The sequence below is a fragment of the Tamandua tetradactyla genome, chromosome 9 (assembly GCF_023851605.1).
Source record: "Tamandua tetradactyla isolate mTamTet1 chromosome 9, mTamTet1.pri, whole genome shotgun sequence".
Classification (NCBI taxonomy): Eukaryota; Metazoa; Chordata; class Mammalia; order Pilosa; family Myrmecophagidae; genus Tamandua; species Tamandua tetradactyla.
In genome coordinates, this window is record NC_135335.1 from 14,552,048 (window position 1) to 14,570,991 (window position 18,944).

At 40.1% G+C, this 18,944-nt stretch overlaps 1 protein-coding gene and 1 long non-coding RNA gene across 6 annotated transcripts in view; one reads left to right on the plus strand and one right to left on the minus strand.

The window, feature by feature from the left end:
* LOC143646773 (uncharacterized) overlaps positions 1-18,944 on the plus strand; it is a 125,839-nt gene that overhangs the window by 54,900 nt on the left and 51,995 nt on the right. For both annotated transcript variants that reach the window (XR_013157607.1, XR_013157606.1), the window contains exons 2-3: positions 11,377-11,489; positions 15,845-16,013. This is a non-coding gene — a long non-coding RNA (uncharacterized LOC143646773). The remainder of the gene's footprint in view (positions 1-11,376; positions 11,490-15,844; positions 16,014-18,944) is intronic.
* On the minus strand, positions 827-14,939 carry MS4A1 (membrane spanning 4-domains A1). 4 transcript variants are annotated; one of them, XM_077116109.1, is made up of 8 exons: positions 14,631-14,939; positions 13,128-13,433; positions 8,007-8,181; positions 7,447-7,566; positions 6,139-6,195; positions 4,596-4,832; positions 3,529-3,630; positions 827-2,635 (listed from the first exon to the last, which is right to left on the minus strand). In XM_077116109.1, exons 3-8 carry the CDS (start codon positions 8,163-8,165, stop codon positions 2,420-2,422), a joined length of 891 nt encoding a protein of 296 aa, XP_076972224.1. In that variant the 5' UTR covers positions 8,166-8,181; positions 13,128-13,433; positions 14,631-14,939; the 3' UTR covers positions 827-2,419. The 4 variants fall into 4 exon arrangements, with proteins under 4 accessions (XP_076972224.1, XP_076972225.1, XP_076972223.1 ...); XM_077116110.1 differs by lacking the exon at positions 13,128-13,433 and having other exon boundaries at positions 3,529-3,591; positions 14,631-14,935; XM_077116108.1 differs by lacking the exon at positions 13,128-13,433 and having other exon boundaries at positions 14,631-14,933.

Consider the following 18,944-nt stretch of genomic DNA (forward strand, 5'->3'; position numbering starts at 1 on the left):
CCCTCATTCCAGGAAGCCCCCAGTCCTTGAAAAACTAGAGTGATTTATTATGCCTTTATGAACAAGGATTATAAAAGAACAAGGAAAAATGAAAAAAAAAAAGAGTGAAATCAGCCTTCTAATAAGTGGGTGAAGTTGATTTTTAACGCTTATTTCCTTTATAAATTGTTTTTCTAAAAATAAAAATTGAGAGAAAAAATAATTTAAGACCAGAGAACTTATTTTTAGCATAAAGCATATTTTCTTTTGACAATTCTGTATTATGAAAGGGAAAATTGGGAAGAAGGACTTCATTCTTTTTTAACAGCAGACATTCAAAGAGTCTCATATGATAAAGAGTTATGTGAATCCAGTAAAATGAAGCAATTTTATTGGAGATCATGAAAATGCATACTATAAAATTCTGAAGAAAATCATGGGGTTGGAGAGGGCGTCTCCTAAATATTTCAGAAGTGGAGAAAACAAGGTAGAAATAAGATCTTGTAACTTTTGAAGTTTTCCAACTTTAATTTTTTCTCCTTTAAAATCTGTCACGGTTCCTGCCATGATCTTTTCCCTCCCCTCAGTTCAAGGCAGGAGTGCCTGCCACATATTTCAGTCATGCTTTGGAGTACCGAGACCTATTCCGTGAGGATTTTCCTTGGGAAAGTAGATGTAAGAATACATATACATATACGGATACATGACTATATGATGACCTGGCAGCTCACAGTTCAAACCCAGATTGGAGTTATATGAATACGTATTCAAGGTTTTAGTAGCCTTCACCTGGTCTGGCAGTGTAAATGTAAAAAGACGCGGGAAGCACCAATGTTGGACTCATTAATTGCAAACCAGAACACAATTATTGTTTATTCATTTTAGGCTAATTTAGAGGACTTTACATATAGAAATGTTTCACCTCCTTTTTTTTTTTTAATTACAGTAAATATCTTCCAGTGGTAGTTCCTAACAGTGGAAAGACCACGGGGAGTGGAAATTATATTGTCTATATACCTGCTACAATATCACAGCACTCAATATGCAACAAAGGTACAAAGATATTAAAGGTAAATTGATAGAGCATAAAGATGCCTTCCTAGTCTAACATGCTTTCTAGGTAAGGTAACTCTCTCTGAATATGAACAGGAATTAAGAATTAGGGTGGTTATTGCCTGAGATTTGTCATTTTAAGTAATTATATTATTTTCAAGCATGATTTTCTTTGTGAGAATTTCTATAGCATTTAGTGTCTACATTATACAATTTAACTAATTATATATTAATGATATATAAGTAGTTTCCAAAATGATGTGAATTTCTAAGTTTATCCCCAAGGGGTAAAATCTGATATCTTAGTCCTCTAGGTCTCTTTCAACCCATTGCTGGCTAGACAGTAGGTGCCTGAAAGACCAGTCGACTTAGTTCTTAGTCCATGAAGATATTTGGTCAGGCAATTTGGGCATTTCAGACATCATAAAATTTGCCTAAGAAGATCTGCATATGATGCAAGGCTTCCACAATCAGTAGATGTGACCTCGAACAAGTTACTTTTGCCTCTTTGCATCACTTGCAAAATAGTGACAGTGATTCTCTCTTGATGATGAAAAGTCCAATGGTATTATTTGATAAAATATTTTGTGAATTGAAAAGATTCTATAAATATAAGTGTTGGTTGCTATTTGACATTTGGGTATTCATTAAGGCACTTTTCTTTCATTCATTTTTTTCTTCTCTTGTCTAAAGGCTAGAAGTAGGTAGTTAATACAATCCAGAATCTAATTCCATAACCAGGAGTTAGGGAAAGTTAAGAGAGATGTACACACATAAGCTATGCTATTTGTGCAAAGGGTTAGATAATGGTTACTTGGAGAGTCCCTAATGAGATATGGAGGCTCTAAGAAAGTGCCACCCTATCAGCCCTATGAGAAGGTAAGAAAAAAATAGGTTCCTTATTCTCATTATCTTCAAAACGGTGGTGCAAAAGGGACTCCACTACAAGTGTGAGTGTAGAAAGAATGAACTGAAGATAGTTTAGGGATGGCTTGGAACAGTCATTTCTCTTTTCCTTCAGTTGCTGAGTCTCCCTGCTGCTGAGGGAAGAAATGAAACTAACCTACAACACTAAAATTCTTATACAAGGAAAAGGGCAGTGGGCACTCTGTAGCACTCATCTGGCTTTTCTTTAATGTATGAACTGTTGCCCAGACCAAGGAACGAGAAAACACAGTCTGTCAAGGTGGCTTTGCTCTCTGAAGGTGAGACAAAAGGGTGCTGTGGTGACTCCATGCAAAGGCTAGAGAGAGAAATGCAGAGCATATATGCAGAGTCCCCAAGATAGAAAGTAATGTGCCGTCTTGGAAGCTATAGGAACTAATGCCCAAAAGATTTAAAAAAAAAAAAAAAAAAGAGAGAGAGAGAGAGAAAACAGAAAAATTGTTTAAGGAGAGCTATCATTTTCTATCGGTGAAGACTCCTGATCTTGAGGAGGTTCTGGAAAGTTTATTTCTGCTTCTTCTGCTTCTTCTTGGACTGGAATAATTTCAATGTCATCTTCATTCTTTGCTTGGGAAGATTTTTCGGTTAGCTCAACCACTTCTTCTTTTATTTCAATCACCTGTTCTTTTTTATCTTCCGCTGACAAGAGTACAACATTCTAGAACACAAAATTAAACAAACTTTCCTTCACCTTTACCATTTATCACTTTTCTGAACAATCTCTACAAATTATATATGCTGCTGATGTTATTTCCCAGCTGCCTACAAATACCAGCATTGATTTCCCAGGGCTCAGATGCTTCTCAGATCTCTTACTTATTAAAATTCAAGTCTGAATAATTCTTCAAGACCACCAGGCATTTGCCACTCTGCCTGGAGTGATTATATGGTATTGGAGGGGAGACTTGCAGTAACAGCGGCATTTAGATTCTATTTTGATTTGCTTTTGGTGTATGTAACCCTGGAAAAGCAATTCTGTCCTTCAGATCTTATTTTCCTCATCTGCAGATTGAAGGCATTTGTGATGATTCTAAAATTCTATTTTAAATTTACCATTCTATAGTTTTGAAGCAGTTGATAATTGATCAACTCTGGGATATCCGTATCTCCCAATTGTGAAGCCTCTTTGAACCTACCGCTTTTGAAGAAGGAGGTAAAAATGGGGGAGAAAAAGAGAGGAAAACTGAGAAATGAAGCCAAAGAACTAGTGACTTCTATCAGCTTTCAACCTTCAGTCTTCCTGCTTTCACACATTAAGTATGGAATCGTGAAAGCAAGATGGAAGCCTGACGTCAAGCAGAACCAAAGGCTGGCAAGAGGACACACATATCATAGAACTGCGTCCTTTGTCTAATTGTTGGACTTGTTTCAAATGTCAAGACATTTCCCCTCATTATTAGTATTTTCTGCTTGGCATATAGAACTATGCCAAGTTAATTTTCACGAAGCTCCCTAGTTTCAAAGTCTCATCAGATTGCATTTGCTATGAAAGAGCCTTTAAGGAAGGGGTTTTCATCAAGGGAGGTTGTGGACCGAGTGGCTGCTACTTACAGCTTTGGGTTTGGAGCACAGTCTTTTCCAGTCATTCTCGGCAATGCCACCTGCCACAAGTTTCTGGAAGAAGGAGAAGATCAGCATCACTGACAAAATGCCCTAAAAAAAAAATGACAAAAGAATGAGAATGAAAATGTAATAATGGCACACAACATGGGGCTGATGCTCAACAAATGACTCAAATAAAATGAAGTGACAGAGGGGTGCATGTGTAGTTCAGAGGTTAGAATGTCCGCCTTCCATGCGGGAGACCTGGGTTCGATTCCCAGACCATGCATCCCCCCCCCAAAAAAAAATGAAATGACAGAAGGACCCAATGCTTAGGTAAATAATGGTAAGCTGTGAGAATGGCTTGTGTAGAAGACAGGTTTTTTTTATATAACTTTAGCACAACTCCTGGGTGACACAGAGGCTTACTGTCTTTTCTGGGAGAAAGTAAGGCAGGGATAACCAATTGGAAGAATCCATTTTGGGGGGAGGGGTGGGGCTTACATGAATCAACCCCCCACTTGAGAATCAAACCCAGGTCTCTGCATTGAACAATCAAGTTTATATAAGAAAAAATAATTACTGAGTACCAAATTAAATTGTATCTAGTTTAAGGGGCTTGGTGTCATGCCAAGGAAATTTTTCTACACTTGGGAGATGTATTTTTTTCCCTATAAACTTGACACTAAAAACTCCTTGAGGCCAAAAGATGTACATAACAACTCAGTTATTTCTTCCGTTGTGCATCCTACTCAATAAATATTGATACCATTAATAATATTATTAATAATAATGTTAATAGCAAACAGTCATATAGCACTTTCTTTGTACCAGCTCTGTTCTAAGTGCTTTTCAGTATATTAACTCATTTATTTCTCAGCACAGCCCCATAGGTAATGTTACTCTCCCCATTTTACAGTTGAGGCAATTGAGGCAGACTATAGTTATACTTTTGCCCCAGGTCACATAAATAGTAAGTATCAGACCCATGCAGTCTGGGTCCAGAGTTGTTGCTCTGGATATATAATAAAAATGCCCTATTTACTCCTTGGAAAGAAATCCAATTTCACACTTACCAAGAACACAGATCGTATGTTGTAACAATATTGTGTAGATGTAGTGTTTTTCTCAAAGGGCATAGCTGGTTCACAGTTATATATGTTAATCAAAGGCATAGCTGTTTTAATAAGATTTGGACTCTCCATTTTAAAAAAATGAGACATTGTAATATTAAATATGTCCATGATTACAAAAATTACTCCAGAAATGGCAGCGAAGAGGCTCAATGAGTTCATTACCACTTTCCCTTTGACCTGAAATGGAGACACAAAGATTTATTTATTGGGTTTGTTTTCCATTTGGAGAATATAAGGCAGGAAGGCATTCCGATGCCCTACCCCTGCCTCACAGGTATACTACACCTAAATTATACGAATGTCCTTTCCTCAGTTGTTTTGACCTTCTTTGTCACCCTAAATGGACCCTTGATCTCTCTCTTGTTCCTTTCTCAGGATTCCCCAACTCACTTTATGACATTCAGTTTATTAAGCCAAAATTCTCAGTGGGCCTTAATTCTTATATCTTGTGTCCCTGTAGTTCCCTTTCATGCAACCTTCCTAAGTAGGATGTGAGTCTGTGTCCTTTGTTACAGGGCTGATAAAAGTTGAAACAGGAGAGTAAATATGGAAAGTACCATAATGGCCTGGGATGATTAGTGGTGATTTTAGGGCACACAGCCTTTTCCCCTGGTTCTATATCTACACTGGCAAGTCAGTAGGTCTGGCTGAATTTGGAGATGAATTTGATTTCATCACAAACTCTTTCTCCCCCTAAAATTGAGTTAGTTAGACCACCTCTCACCAGTCATCTCAATCCACTTTAGACCTTCCCTGACTTTGAGAATGACTCAATTTAGTAATAACTCAGTAAGTCATTAATAAGTGTTGGGAGAGGATTTTTCTTCAAACTCTATGTGGGATGAAACTTGCTAGAAGGCTCCTGACCCAAAAGGGAGAGAATCAGGAGCTTTGAGGGCAGCCACTTCCTGGTTGTCTATGAATCTCTAGAGGTTTCATAAACAATACCACGCTATCTCGTTGTTCAGAGTTCCTGAAGCTTTTCCCCTATGTTACTCCATTTTATAATCATGCCCATTTCTTATTGTAGCAAGGACTATTACCTCCATTTTATAAGTAAAAACTCAGAGGTGTAAGGGTTAAACTGACTTGCTCAAGGTAACAGGTAGAAGTTAACTTAGCTAGTACTTGAATCGACCACAATATCCATTAGAAAATTTTCCTAAATGGTGGTCTAGGAGATATAACACAGCTTTCAAGAATGTCTGTTACTCTCATAGCACCTCACATTCACAAGATTAAAACATGTTCTTCCTGGAGCTGCCTTTAATTTTGTTTCCATGGATAAATTTCAGGTAGATCTCATTTCCAGGTATTTTAATGAACAAAATCACAGCAGGACTTTGGGGGGACCTTCTCTTTTTTTCAGGTTTGAGAGAGAATTCAATTCTGTGATTCCAAGACTCTCTAAAGGGTCCTGTTTTCAACTGAGAACATAGATATTTCACTGATGTATGGAAAAGAAGGACATATGATTACTTGCCAAACTATTCTTGGGGTTTTTCTCTGCCGCTGCCAGGAGTGATCCAGAAATGATATACTGTAAAAAGAAAAGGGTTGGGTGGGAAAGGAGGTGAGAGAGAGAGAAGGAGAAACAGAGGGAAGGGGATACTATTATCCTTGAGAATTGGTCATTGGTCATAAAGAAGCCATTTACACTTTCACTAAACTATCTACCTGTTTTGACTGGATACCTTTTTTTTTTTTCAGCAGTCATATTTCTTCTTCATTCAGGCTCAGTGATATTTAATACATGTACTTTACTCAGCCATCAGGGGAGCTGTGACTAGGAATGTAAGATTGAATAAGCAGAACCCATATTTCCACTTCAGTTAAAATACAAGCTGTGGGATTTGAAAGGTATTTACCTTTGTATGTGTGCGCATGAGTGTGTATATGCATGCATGCATATATGTATGTATGCAGGAAGGTACGCGTGTATGTATCCATTCATTCATGGAATTGATCTCTCTGGGACTGACAGTGATTTAAGTGACCCTGATACCAGTGAAGAATGAATCAATGTAGAAGGAAATACTTGTCCTCAATTCCATAAACACGACAATAAAATGTTGGTTGCCACGGGACGTGCTGATGATTATTTTTCACCTTCCTTTCTAATGTTCATGTGATGAAATGGAGGAAACTCTTATTTTAACCCGTCTCTTTTTGTGCTGAAAATGTCACACCTGGAACCATTTTTATAGTGGCAGTTATGAACTAGTAGTGGTAAAGTATATATCATTGCCCCATACCACACACGCACATACATGGGGTTACAAGCTGGTAAACCATGTATACAAAACAGCCCAAAGGAGTGCTGATCTGCTGATAAACAGAAAGAGATTGACTTGGGGTGGGGCTAATTCTCCCCGGGTACCATAATAACTAAATAGAATGGTAGGGAAGAAGCAGCAGGGGGAAGGAAGTGGAAAGCTTCTTCTCCCTCTTGCTTCCCAAATCACCATGCTCTATAGTCCAAATGTCTGGCCCCCTCTCCACCTCCAAATTGCCTTTGAAAAATCTGGAAGAGCCTTGAAAAAAATCTTCCCTCCTTATGTGGATCCACGCAAGGCATCTTTCCCCAAATTCATGTGGAGCATGACTACTGACCCTCAACAGTGGGGCTCCCACTCAATTTAGTCAACCTTTCCTCCCACAAAATTATTTCTAACCTCATAATCTATTTCTTACTGAAATATTTCCCTCATCACAGAAATAAACTGGCATGTCCCTCTGGGGCTTTATTTTGTCTGCACCACTTCTCAAATGGTTGCTATTTTCTACTCACCATAACGCCTCCCCAGAGAGGGTACCAGATGATGACACAGATGGGTGCATGCATTCCCATGGGGACCATCAGGATTCCCCCCAGGGCGATGTGGAAGAGTCCATTCATGATCTGAACAGCCTAGAGAAAGAATAGGGGCACTGATGGAGGAACTGAAATCTTCACCAAGTTAAAAAGCAAAGGTAAGTCTAGACTCCCTCACTGCTGACATGTGGCATGTAAGATGCTTGAAGGAAGTAGGGGAGGTGCCAGGATCTTCATCTTTTCTTACTCAGACCAATTTTCCCCACTACCTAGGATATTGCCAAAGAGCAGATGTCGCTGAGATACTGGAAACAAACTTGGGTGGGAGACCCCTAAATATACAACCCCCTAAACAACAAGGGGACAAAAGATTACCCTGAGGTATTCCAGGTGATAACGTCCCTGACACATCCCTGATATGGCCCATTTTGGCAGTCATAATAGACATCTCAGGTGGGGTTGAATCCGTTCAAGTTGGATCGAACCCTGTACCTGGTCTATAGCATCAGCTGTAGGAAGAGAGGACAATGACTTACCCCCAGTGCCTTTGATTCCCTCATGAAGAAGCGTTGTGTGGGGCCCACCAGTGACGGCACCCTCCTGGTGCTTGTTTTCTGAACAGGACGCATGGCAACAGGGCCTTTCATAGGATCTGCCGGGAAAGTTCCGCTCACTGAATTTCTGAGTGTCGTCATTCTGCTCTCAAAACTTCTGAAAATGAAAGCAGAGACAGAGAATAAAGCTTTTGGTAATTTTTTATTTTGCACCTACCCGCCCCCTCCATCTGAATGCATCTCTACACATTCCCTCTATGGTTCTCACTGAGGGTAGACCTGGCTTTTCCCTAAGGGGCAGCTCAATCAATGGTACTGGGAATCCCTGCCAGAATTCTTTTTTTTTTTAAAAAAAAAATAGTTTTATTGTAAACAGTGTACCAACATTCTTGATATTCAATCATTCTTGCCATGGTTGTAATCAGTGGCTCACAGTGCCATATGGTTGTGTATTCATCACCATGACCATTGTATTGAACGTCTGCATCTCTCCAGAAAAGAAAGAAAAAAAGAAAAAACTCATACATGCCACACACCCCACCACTCCCTCTCATCAGCCACCAGTATCTCAATGTACTCAATTAATTTTAACCTTTTCCCCCTATTATTTGTTTATTTCTTTATCCATATTTTTTACTCATCTGTCCATATCATAGACAAAAGGAACATCAGACACAAGGTTTTCACAATCACACAGTCACTCTGTGAAAGCTATATCATTATACAATCATCTTCAAGAAACATGGCTACTGGGACACAGCTCTACAATTTCAGGCATTTCTCTCCAGCCATTCCAATACAGCATAAACTAAAAAGGGGATAGCTATATAATGCATAAGAATAACCTCCAGGATAACCTCTTGACTCTGTTTGAAATCTCTCAGCCACTGACACTTTATTTTGTCTCATTTCATCCTTCCCGTTTTTGGTTGAGAAGGTTTTCTCAATCCCTTGATGCTGCGTCCTAGCTTATTTTAGGATTTCTGTCCCATGTTGCCAGGGAGGTTTACACCCTTGGGAGTCATGTCCCATGTAGAGAGGGGGAGGCCTGCCAGAATTCTTGACACCTGTGTTTGGGGCATACTTTATCTTTGTAAGGAATGCTATGCTCATATGTCTGTATGTCGTCTGACTCTCATCCCCAAATGCCTGCCTTATGCTTAAATATTGGAAAATGCAATTTATTTTGACTTCTCATTGTCCTTTTGCCTCTCTGCCTTTATCTGGTGGGTGGACCAATGGCTTGATGATAGAGTGTGGTAAGGATGGTCCTTGGAACCAGGAGGACTAATTCTAGTTCTCTCTCTTCCTTTACGTCTGTGACCTTGAACTAGTTAGCTTTAAGAAAGCCCTCTGGTTTTACACCTAAGACTGCGGTCTCCTGAGTCAGATTGCCTAGGTTGAAATTGTGATTCTTCTGTTTGCGTGAGACTTGAAACAAGTAATTTAAATATTCCTTAAGCTATAAAATGGGAATAATAATAATTCCTGTGTCAAGGGGTTGCTATAAGACTTAAATGGGCTGGTGGCCTGTTCCTGGATGGTTTCTATTCATTCAGGTGTAGCTCAAATGTCACGTCCGCAGAGACACCTTCCCTGAACCTTCAATCTACAATGCATACTCTTAGTTAGTCTCTCTCTCACGACACCCTGTTTTATTGGCTTCATCACACTTCTCACTGTGGGGAATTAACTTGATTTTTTGTTTACTTGATTCATATCTGGCTCTTCCTGCTAGAATACTTCCATCAAAGCAGAGACCTGGTTCTACACTGTGCAGTTTCTAACATAATGCCTGGATTTAGTAGCTTCTGAATCAATATTATTGAAGGGATACATGTATGTAAAGCACTCATTCCTGATTAAATATTAGTTGCTGCTGTTTTACTGTTCTTCTTATTTTTATCTTTCTCAGCATTAGTTTCCAATTTCTCCATCTTGAAAATGAGGACAATATCCCTCTCACAAAGATGTTGTGAGAAATACATTAACATGCGAAAGGACCTAGAGGGAGTGTAGTAAATGCTATTTGTTGTTAGTATTTGTAAGTTTTTCATTTCTAAGGTGATTGCCAAGTTCCTTTCCAGCTCTGGCATTTTACCACTATTCACCCTTCTTCATCTTGTGCTTCCTTTTGGTTCACTGATTTATAACAATTACTTTTTATGTAAATTCTGTTGGGAAATTGCCTGAAACTGGGAGTCACTGTTTGGGGAAATGTTTTATTTAATTAATTAATTTATTTTTCATGGGCAGGCACCAGGAAAGGGGACACATTTTAGTTTTGTCTTTATTGAGTATAAATTATGGAATGGGCCTTGGAAGCCAATCTGTCCAGCTTGTTTATCTCATCAAAGTCACACACTGAGCTAGATGACTGCAGGTGTGCCCCAGGACAGGTGTTTGGGAGATTGCCTGGCCTCCCACAGACTTCACATGTGAATCCACTTGATAATTTACAAAGGGCTTTCACATCTTTCATCTCATTTGAGCCTCACGGCATAGACAAAGGATAACTCATTGCCCCTAGTCTGTAGAAGTGAGAACAGAAAATTTAGGTAACTTCTTCAGTTACATGACTACTAAAGACTGAAAATGAAGGTGGAGACATAGCTCGTGCTGGCTGCTCTGTCCTTTCCATGGTCCTAGGTGGTGGGGAATAGGAATTTTGCCTTCCCTGTGTGACCTCTCTTCTCCTTTCAAATATTTGTGCTATTTGCTTGACTCTAAATCAGCTGAAAACCAAGTACTTGCCTTGGGCATGGGCTGGGTGGGAGAGAGGATGCTCTGAGCATTTCTCACTTGGTTTTCCCCTAGCCCTAGATTACCAGCTGTCCAAGGACATGGGGAATTTACTTTGCCCCCCAGACCCCTCAAGACCACCAACAAAAAGAATATATCGATATCATCCGATAGAGCTTATAAAATGATTCTGGTCACAGGACGGAATTTTCAGAGCTAGTTAGAACTTCAGGCACCATTGTGTACAGATGACAAATGAGGAAACTGTGGCCCAAGGTTGGAAAGATCTTAAAGACTGCTCGCTTAGTGTGCAGAGCCAAGTCCAAAGGCGGCCACTGTGGCTCTGAAGTTGATGCTCTTTCTGCTACATCACAGTGTACACTAGATAAGTATAGTTGTTTTTTGAGTACACACTCTGTGCACCAGGAATATTATGTATGCTCTTTCCAACTTTTTTTTTTTCCCTGGCATGGGCAGGCTCTGGGAATCAAACTCAGGTCTCTGGCATGGCAGGCAAGAATTCTGCCACTGAGCCACTGTTGCACCACCCTCTTTACAATTTTTGAAACACTTTGCTTACTAAGCGGACATTTTGTCTCCTTTCTTGCAGATATGGAAATGGATGTCCAGAGAGAGTGATTTTGCCATGCTGTCACGGCCAAGTACAGAATCATATGCCTGTCCAGAGGGGTAATTTTAGTGAAGACACCCTAAAGAGCAAAGGTCAGCAATTTTTTGGACAGAAGGAGATGATTGGACTACCCTTGTTTTAATTTCTTCTTCAACAACTGCTTGATTGCAGCTGCTGTCTGTACCGTTGATGAGATAAACCTTTTGTGTAAGCAAGAGCTCCTGGGGCTGTGTCTGTGCTGGCTAATGGTGTGATGATTATTGGGAGAAAATATTTTCTATCCCTCTGTTAAAATGGGCAACTGTATTTTATCAACAAATGTTATTGTGAAATATTAGTGTATCAACACAAACATGATTATCTCTCTGGTACTTCATTTTCACGTAAATATTCTCTCTCAACTTTTTTACCAGGGAATTGAGGGCTGTGTAATGAACAAATTCTTTCATTGGGAATAAGTAAAAGTAGCTCCCGAATGCCTTAGTGTGTCATAGATGCCTGAAGCCTTGCCTCATCATTAAAAAAAAAAATGCTCATAATGACTTCACCGGTCACCAATATACACTTGGCTGGAAGACTAGTTGGGAGAGAAGTAGACATTCTTGACCACGTCGGTCAAACTATGGTAACAATACGATTTCGTTTATGCTCAACTATATTAATATCAGGATTCAGTTTATCACACATTGCCCTGTTTCACTACTCCACAACAACTTTTTAAACCAGTTTTTTTCTCTTAAAAAATTTATTAGAGAAGTTATAAGATTGCAAAACAATCATGCATAAAGTACAGGATTCCTGTACACTACCCCACCACCAACTTGCATTGGTGTGGAACGTTTGTTACTATTAATGATAGCACTTTTTTTTATGATTGTACTATTTCTTTTTTAACAGTAGGTACTCTCCATGCTCTTTTATATGTTTAAACCAGTTTTGAGCTTTTAAAGGCACCACTGTTTCATGTCCACTCACTGAAGAAAGAGCTTACAGCCTTGATGGTGGTGATTTGAATGATGCCTTTTAGGTCCAGTCATTCCCATCATTTAGTGAGAAGTTCAAAGCTGTCGTATCTTTTTTTTTTTTTTTTTTTTTTACCTCAGATTCCCCCCTCACCACTCAAAATAACTGCATATTTATCTTTCCAGCCTCCTTTGCCCCTCTGTGTGAGCTCCTCAGCACCTCTCCTTCCATCATGAATTTATTCCTTCAAAGAAATTGCTCCTTCCTTGCATCTTGAGTCTCTTACTCTATTTGTGGTGTGATGTAGCAGAAAGAGCTAATCCCAACGCTGTTTTGTTTGCTACTAGAAATTTAGGAGAATATTTGCCTTACCCATTTCATGGCATTATTTTAAGAACATGAGAGAATCTGCAAGTTATAAAGTACTGAAGGATCATAAAGACTAATTGTGACTACTGGATCCTTCTTCTGTGACTAACATGTGCTGTAGTGTCCCCAATTCCAAAGCCCACTTCCTTTAATCAAGCCAAGTCCTTGGCCACTGCCCCGTCTCCCCTCTCCTTTAATCCCAGTTTCTTCAGAGCTTAGCATTCTACTCTCTTCCTCCACTTCTCCACCACCCACTCCAGTCTTGCACACTTTGCTCATAATTTCTGCTGGAACCACTTAACTAGAACCACTGTCCTCAAGCCTTCCTGTGCAAAGACGATATAGTACTTTCTCAAGCATCACCCCTCAGATTGACTTACTTCTACTCTGTTCATTACCTGGACTTAAAAAGTTGGAACGTTATTTCACTCCAGCTCCTTCATCTTCCAAGTTCAACCAATTGCCAAGTCATGCCATGTCCACCTCTGCAATGTACCTTGCACCTGGATGTTTATTTCCACTTCTAGCATCACCCTGTGAGTTTGATTCTCATTTCCTCATTCTTAGCACACAAGTCTTATTCTTCTGCTTTCAGTTTCTCTCTTTTCGAATCCATCTTCCACGTGACAGCTAAGATCAACCTCCATAAAGTACTGCTCCAGTCATGCTCTTCCTGAGTCTGAACTGTCAGTGACCTGCCGTTCCTACTGGAGAAACATCTTACCTAGCCACTCAACACAGTCACAGTTCAATTCTACCATAACTTTCCAAGCTCATAGCCACTGCTCTCCCACCCCATTACACAAAGCCATTGCAGAGTCTTCTCTACTCTGATGCCTCTGAAATTTGACAGACTCCTCCCCTCCACCCCCATCAGTTTCAGTCTCCCCATTTGTCATTCCCATCACCTGAGACCTCCATATAGTGCCTAGACCTGTTTTCTTCCCTTGATTTTGAGAACTTCTACTTCAAAGCTCAAAGCTCTTTACGTCCTCTATTTGTCAACTGTTTTCTTCCTTTTGTCATATCTTAGCTCCTCTAAAGGAGTGTGACTTCTTCCAAGCACCTTGTTTCCCAGGAGTACATGCTATGAGCTCAGAACACCTTCAATGGAACATTAAATTGAATTACTTTCACGGGGGCAGGTTTGCAAATGCTCAGGGTGCCAGGTCAAAAGGAGGTAATTTCACCTCACCTGGTGGTCAGTGCAAGCAAGCAATTGTATGGGAAACAGGGAAGGGGAATCATGGATTCAGGAAATGGTTGTGATACAGTTAAAATCCGTCTTTGTTGCCTTTCAAAAGAACTTCTTATCTCCATTGCTTACTCACTTTCTAAGCTTCTTATGCGATCAATCAGAGGTAGGCTAATGTGCTTAGTTTGGTACCGATCCCTCTAGAAAATGTTTAAAGGCCTTTAAAACAAAAGTTATGCAGTGGAGATATTTTCATTATAACCATGACTAATTACTTTCCTATTTGGTACCAGGTAGTTCTCAGAATGGCAGGATTTTAGTTCATGTAACCTTCATAGTACATTTATTTCCCCCATTGTTTGGATTAGGCACCTAGAGGTTTAGTAATTTGTCTATGATTGTATGGCTAATAAGCAGTGGAGCTGAAGTCCGAACACAGCAGGTTAGAAGCCGTCCTTTAATGACCTGCCATCATCTACTACCTTTGTAGAGTGATGCTTGGTAGGCCGCCCAGGGAAATTCTTGAGGGAGAGAGTGGTTAAAGGAGTGGGTGGGCAATGAGTCTTGGTATCACCCTTCAAATCATGAAACCATCAGCAAAACCTGACCAGAGAAACCCCAGGATGAAAGCTGAGCATCGAAAGGCTCTGAACAACCTAATTATGCCTCATCCATTTCATTTAAAGGAAACAAATTCATTCCTTACCTGCTACTCCAAGGCCTCAGGGCTCGAGGGCTGATCTGGAAGCTGGATGCAGAGATCAGTTGGTGCTGTCAGATTCTCAAGACGTGGGGAGGGCAAATGAGATAGGCCAGACCTGGGGCTGGGATCTCTGATAGATACCAGGTGACGGGAAATCAGGAGCTTCTGTTACCTTGGGCTTCACCCCAATTACTTTGGTTGAACACACACTTACCAGGGCCGAAGGAGATACAAAAAAGTTTCTGCATTACCAGGAGGTTTCAGTTCTTGAAAAAGACCCCAGGGGACAGCCTGACAAGTATCGTGCTGCCTTAATTAGAAGAACTTTGCAGCCCCCACCCTGTAAACAGGTGTGGATGGTGGGTCCCCAAGGGCAAGAAGGGTGCTACAAATTCCCCATAGATGAGTTGATAGGGCTGATTTTTACCTTATTTCACTTTTTGGGTGAGTACGTGGGGAGGAGGCATCCATGCGGATAGACTTAAGACTCAATGAGCACATACATTTGGGGGTGTTGTACCTTTTGACCTCCAAATATTACCCTCATTTGTTCACACTTATTTGGATTCTAGTGGGACCATGTATATCTTACGATGGATTTAGCAGAAATGGCCCCAAAATACACGTGGGGGTTGTAGAACATCTACCCAGAAGTTTGAGCCAAGAGCTTGCCTCCACCTTTTGGGACATAAATTGAAATGGTACCTTTACTTATTACCCATCCTTTCCCTCTGTCTAGTTCTTTGGTGTCCCTATTCTTTTCTGCCTCAGTTGGTGCCCTATGGCAATCAAACGCAGTGCTAGCTCAAGGCAGGTGGGGAGCGGGGTAGTAGTAGTCTGGGGAGTCGATATATTTAAAGAAAGTTTTGCCCAAAGACATTGCTATTCCCCTCATCCTTGCAAATGTAACCCTTCATATGCTGGATTTTTTTTTTCATCTCTTTAATTTTCCTTATCCATTGCTTTATTTTGAAGAGATCCAGGGCCATAATTAGGTAATTATTTGCCTAAAATAGGGCTCTAATCTGAGGTAAATTCATCTTTCTTTTTCTCAAGTGCTCTCTCTCATTCTCTCTTTCCCTTTCTCCTTCTTGCCTCTCTTTTCTTTGAAACAGTTTGGAACCACAGGATTAGAACCAATGGGTATAAGAAGTTCTGGTTCTGGGGAGGCTGATTTTGTTGCAACATAAAAAAATATGCCATCTCTGCCCCATTAGGAGCTGTTCACTGGTGGAAGAGGCTACGCTTCAGACAGACAACTCACCGTCTTCAGGAACAGTCAAGTAAAACCCATGAAAACACCTCTCGGAAATGCTGTGGAGAGAATGGGGTGGTGGTGGAAAAAGAAGGCCCACCGTCCTCTTAAAGTGGCCTAAGTGTGGATCTGTGAGTGTCTCCACAGGGTCGGAGTGATAGATGATTGTGATGGCCGAAGTGTGAGTCCCGGATGGTGGGTTGGGTTGATCAAAGGCATGGGCCTGCCTTTTAGTGGGCAGGTGGGCAGGGTCAGAGCTTAGCAAATGCATGGCATGGATGAGGCATGAGTTGGGATCTTACAACCTGTTGGTTCAGATCTTTTTCTCTGTTCAGCCTTGTTTCCCTCCAGTCAGCCTTTGGTTGCTGACTCGTCTTTGTGGCCAGCAAGATTCTTTAGGTGGGTCTATGTAAGATTTATCCCAAAATAGGTATATTAATAAACTTTTGTTTTCTTTTTGCTGATTTTGACTGATTGACCTTTCAGTCCTTAAAACTTCTGTGTTTGTGTGTGTTGTAACTCCTACTAAAATTTGGATTTGTCATAGCTCCTTCTTTGTTCTATGATTTTTGTTTCCTCTGTAATGTTTGAGGCTATTAGGTCCATAACACATTAAACATTTTTCTCTTTGAATTTAATATGAATTGAATTTGCCATTATCTAGTGACCCTCTCTTTCCCAAGTGGTGGTCTCTATGAAAGTCTACGTAGAAATATGCCAACTATTGTGTAGTCAGTATATGCCTGATAGAACTATTTCTTCCTTTTATTTCCCCTCCTAGAATTCCAAGTTTTTTTCCCCCTTGGAACATTTTCCTCTCTTATGGAAACCAACATAGTCTATCTAATTATGTTTATTTGTCATTGCCTTACTCATCCATTGGTCTCCACATCGTTGGGAAACAGGGCAGGTTTTTCTGATTTCTTTGTTCTCAAACAGTGCTATCAGAGATAATGATTCTGCTTTGGTTCCTTCTCCCATCCATGCTGTCCAGTATTAGGCAGTAACATTTTGGTCTGTCTCTAACTGCTCAATAAAGCACACGTACCCAAAATGACCTGCTGATGGAGGGTACACTTTGGTTTCAGAGAGTTGGGAAGGGAGAATGCAGGGCCTCTGAGTGGTAAGACTGCGTCTAATTGCAAATAGAATTGGTTGCAGGCCAAACAATTCCAGTGCTGTACTTGCAAATAATTCATATGAAGGAAAATGTGCATGCAAGTACTTAAGAGCTTTATAGATCATGAACTCTTCTTTCTGCTCTCTGAAGGACTCCCTTAAATCCTTAACAGTTAGGAAATAACTTTAGTTGAATACCTACTGTCCATATGAAAGTCTTAAAAGAGTTATAGTATCACTTCTTTTTTAGTATTATTGAAACTAAAGAAATGAAAGTAACTGGTCCAGTCATACAGCGTATGAGCGATGTTTAGGAAGCAAAAGAACCTCAACTGTAACTAGAAAAAACAACTATTTCTTAAGTGACTTTTACATTCTAGGCACTGATAACATCACCTTACATATTGCATTTTAGGCTCACAGGAAACGCATTAAGAAGGTATCATTATTGCATTTTTATGCCAGGAATTGAAAGCTCCCAAACAGAAAGGCATCTGCTCAAGTCACAGTTTTAAATGGCAAAACCCATATTTATTATTATTATTATTATTATTTTTTTTTTGCATGGGCAGGCACCAGGAATCAAACCGAGGTCTCTGGCATGGCAGGCGAGAACTCTGCCATTGAGCCACCATGGCCTGCCCCGTATTATTTTTTAATAGACATTAATTTTTAAAGCAGTTTTAAGTTTTCAGAAAAATTGCACAGAAAGTACAGTGTTCCTACATGCTTCCCCCACCCTGCTGCATAGAGTTCCCTTTAGCATTACCTTGCATTAGTGTGGCATACTGGTTATAATTGATGACCTGATATTGATATGTTAGGACTAAACGTATCAATACGTTACTAAAGTCCAAAGTTGGCATAAGGGTTCACTCTTTTTGTTGTGCAGTTCTATGGGTTTTGACAAATGCCATCATGTCATTATATTCACCATTTCGGTATCATACAGAATAGTTTCAATGTCCTAAAAATGTTCTCCCACCTGTTCACCATCCTTGTCTCCTTCCCTCCCTCCCCCTGAGCTCCCGGCAACCAATGACTCTTAAACTGTCTGTATAGGGAAAACACATATTTAATTCTGTCTGCCTTAGAAGCTAATGGCTATTTGGTGAAAGGGCTCTCACCCATAAATTACCACCGACCCCATATATCAGAACTACTCGGTTGCTGAACATTTTTTTATCAGAGCCTTACTCCAATGCAAATTAAAAATTTAGTTTTTCTTCTAGTATCCCCCTTGTTTTCTTGTCCTCACACATGCACTTAGGTCTTTCTCCTTGCAGATTATAACAAACATAAAAGCCCATGCCTTAGTTTCTTTCTTTGTGTTGGCTAACAAGCAGTCTTAGTAGGATTTGGGATCAGAGGGATCGTGATTCAAACCCTAGTTCTACATTTTCCTCCCTTTGTGGTCTCCAAAAGTTACCCGCTGTGAGTGTCAGTTGTCGTGTCTGTGTCATGAAGCTATTTGTACTGCGTCAGAGGGTTGTGATGACAATTAAATGAGATTATGCAGGTAAGATCTCTAATAGTTAGCAGGTATTCAGTCAGTGGAAGGTAATATAATGTAGGGCAGAGGCTCTCAAGGTGTGGGCTGGGGTTTCCCTAGGGTCCTTGAGACATTTTATTTGTGTCTGTGAACTCAAAACTATTTTCATAATAATACTAAGATGTTGTTTGCGTTTTTTATTGTTTTACATTTTTTTTCACGAGTTTACATGGTGTTCTCCTCAGGCTACATAACTTGCGATATTGCAGCAGGTACCTACAGGGCAGGTATGAGAATCCATTTGTCTTCCATTAGAGTCAAGCTGTGGTTTCCAAACTTTGCTCTGCATTGCATTCACCTGTAGATTTTTTTAAACTACAGATGCCCAGACCCATCACATTTGCATTTAATTGGTATATGGCATAACCTGGACATTGTTTTTTTTTTTTTT

Excerpts from the sequence above, each read along its gene's own strand:
- MS4A1 (XM_077116109.1), bottom strand. The coding sequence starts at position 8,165 with ATGACGACACTCAGAAATTCAGTGAGCGGAACTTTCCCGGCAGATCCT. Across the intron at positions 7,567-8,006 it reads GGGAATCAAAGGCACTGGGG|GCTGTTCAGATCATGAATGG; the intron begins GTAAGTCATTGT and ends TTCTTTCTCTAG. Across the intron at positions 2,636-3,528 it reads TGTGCTCCAAACCCAAAGCT|AATGTTGTACTCTTGTCAGC; the intron begins GTAAGTAGCAGC and ends TTTGTGTTCTAG.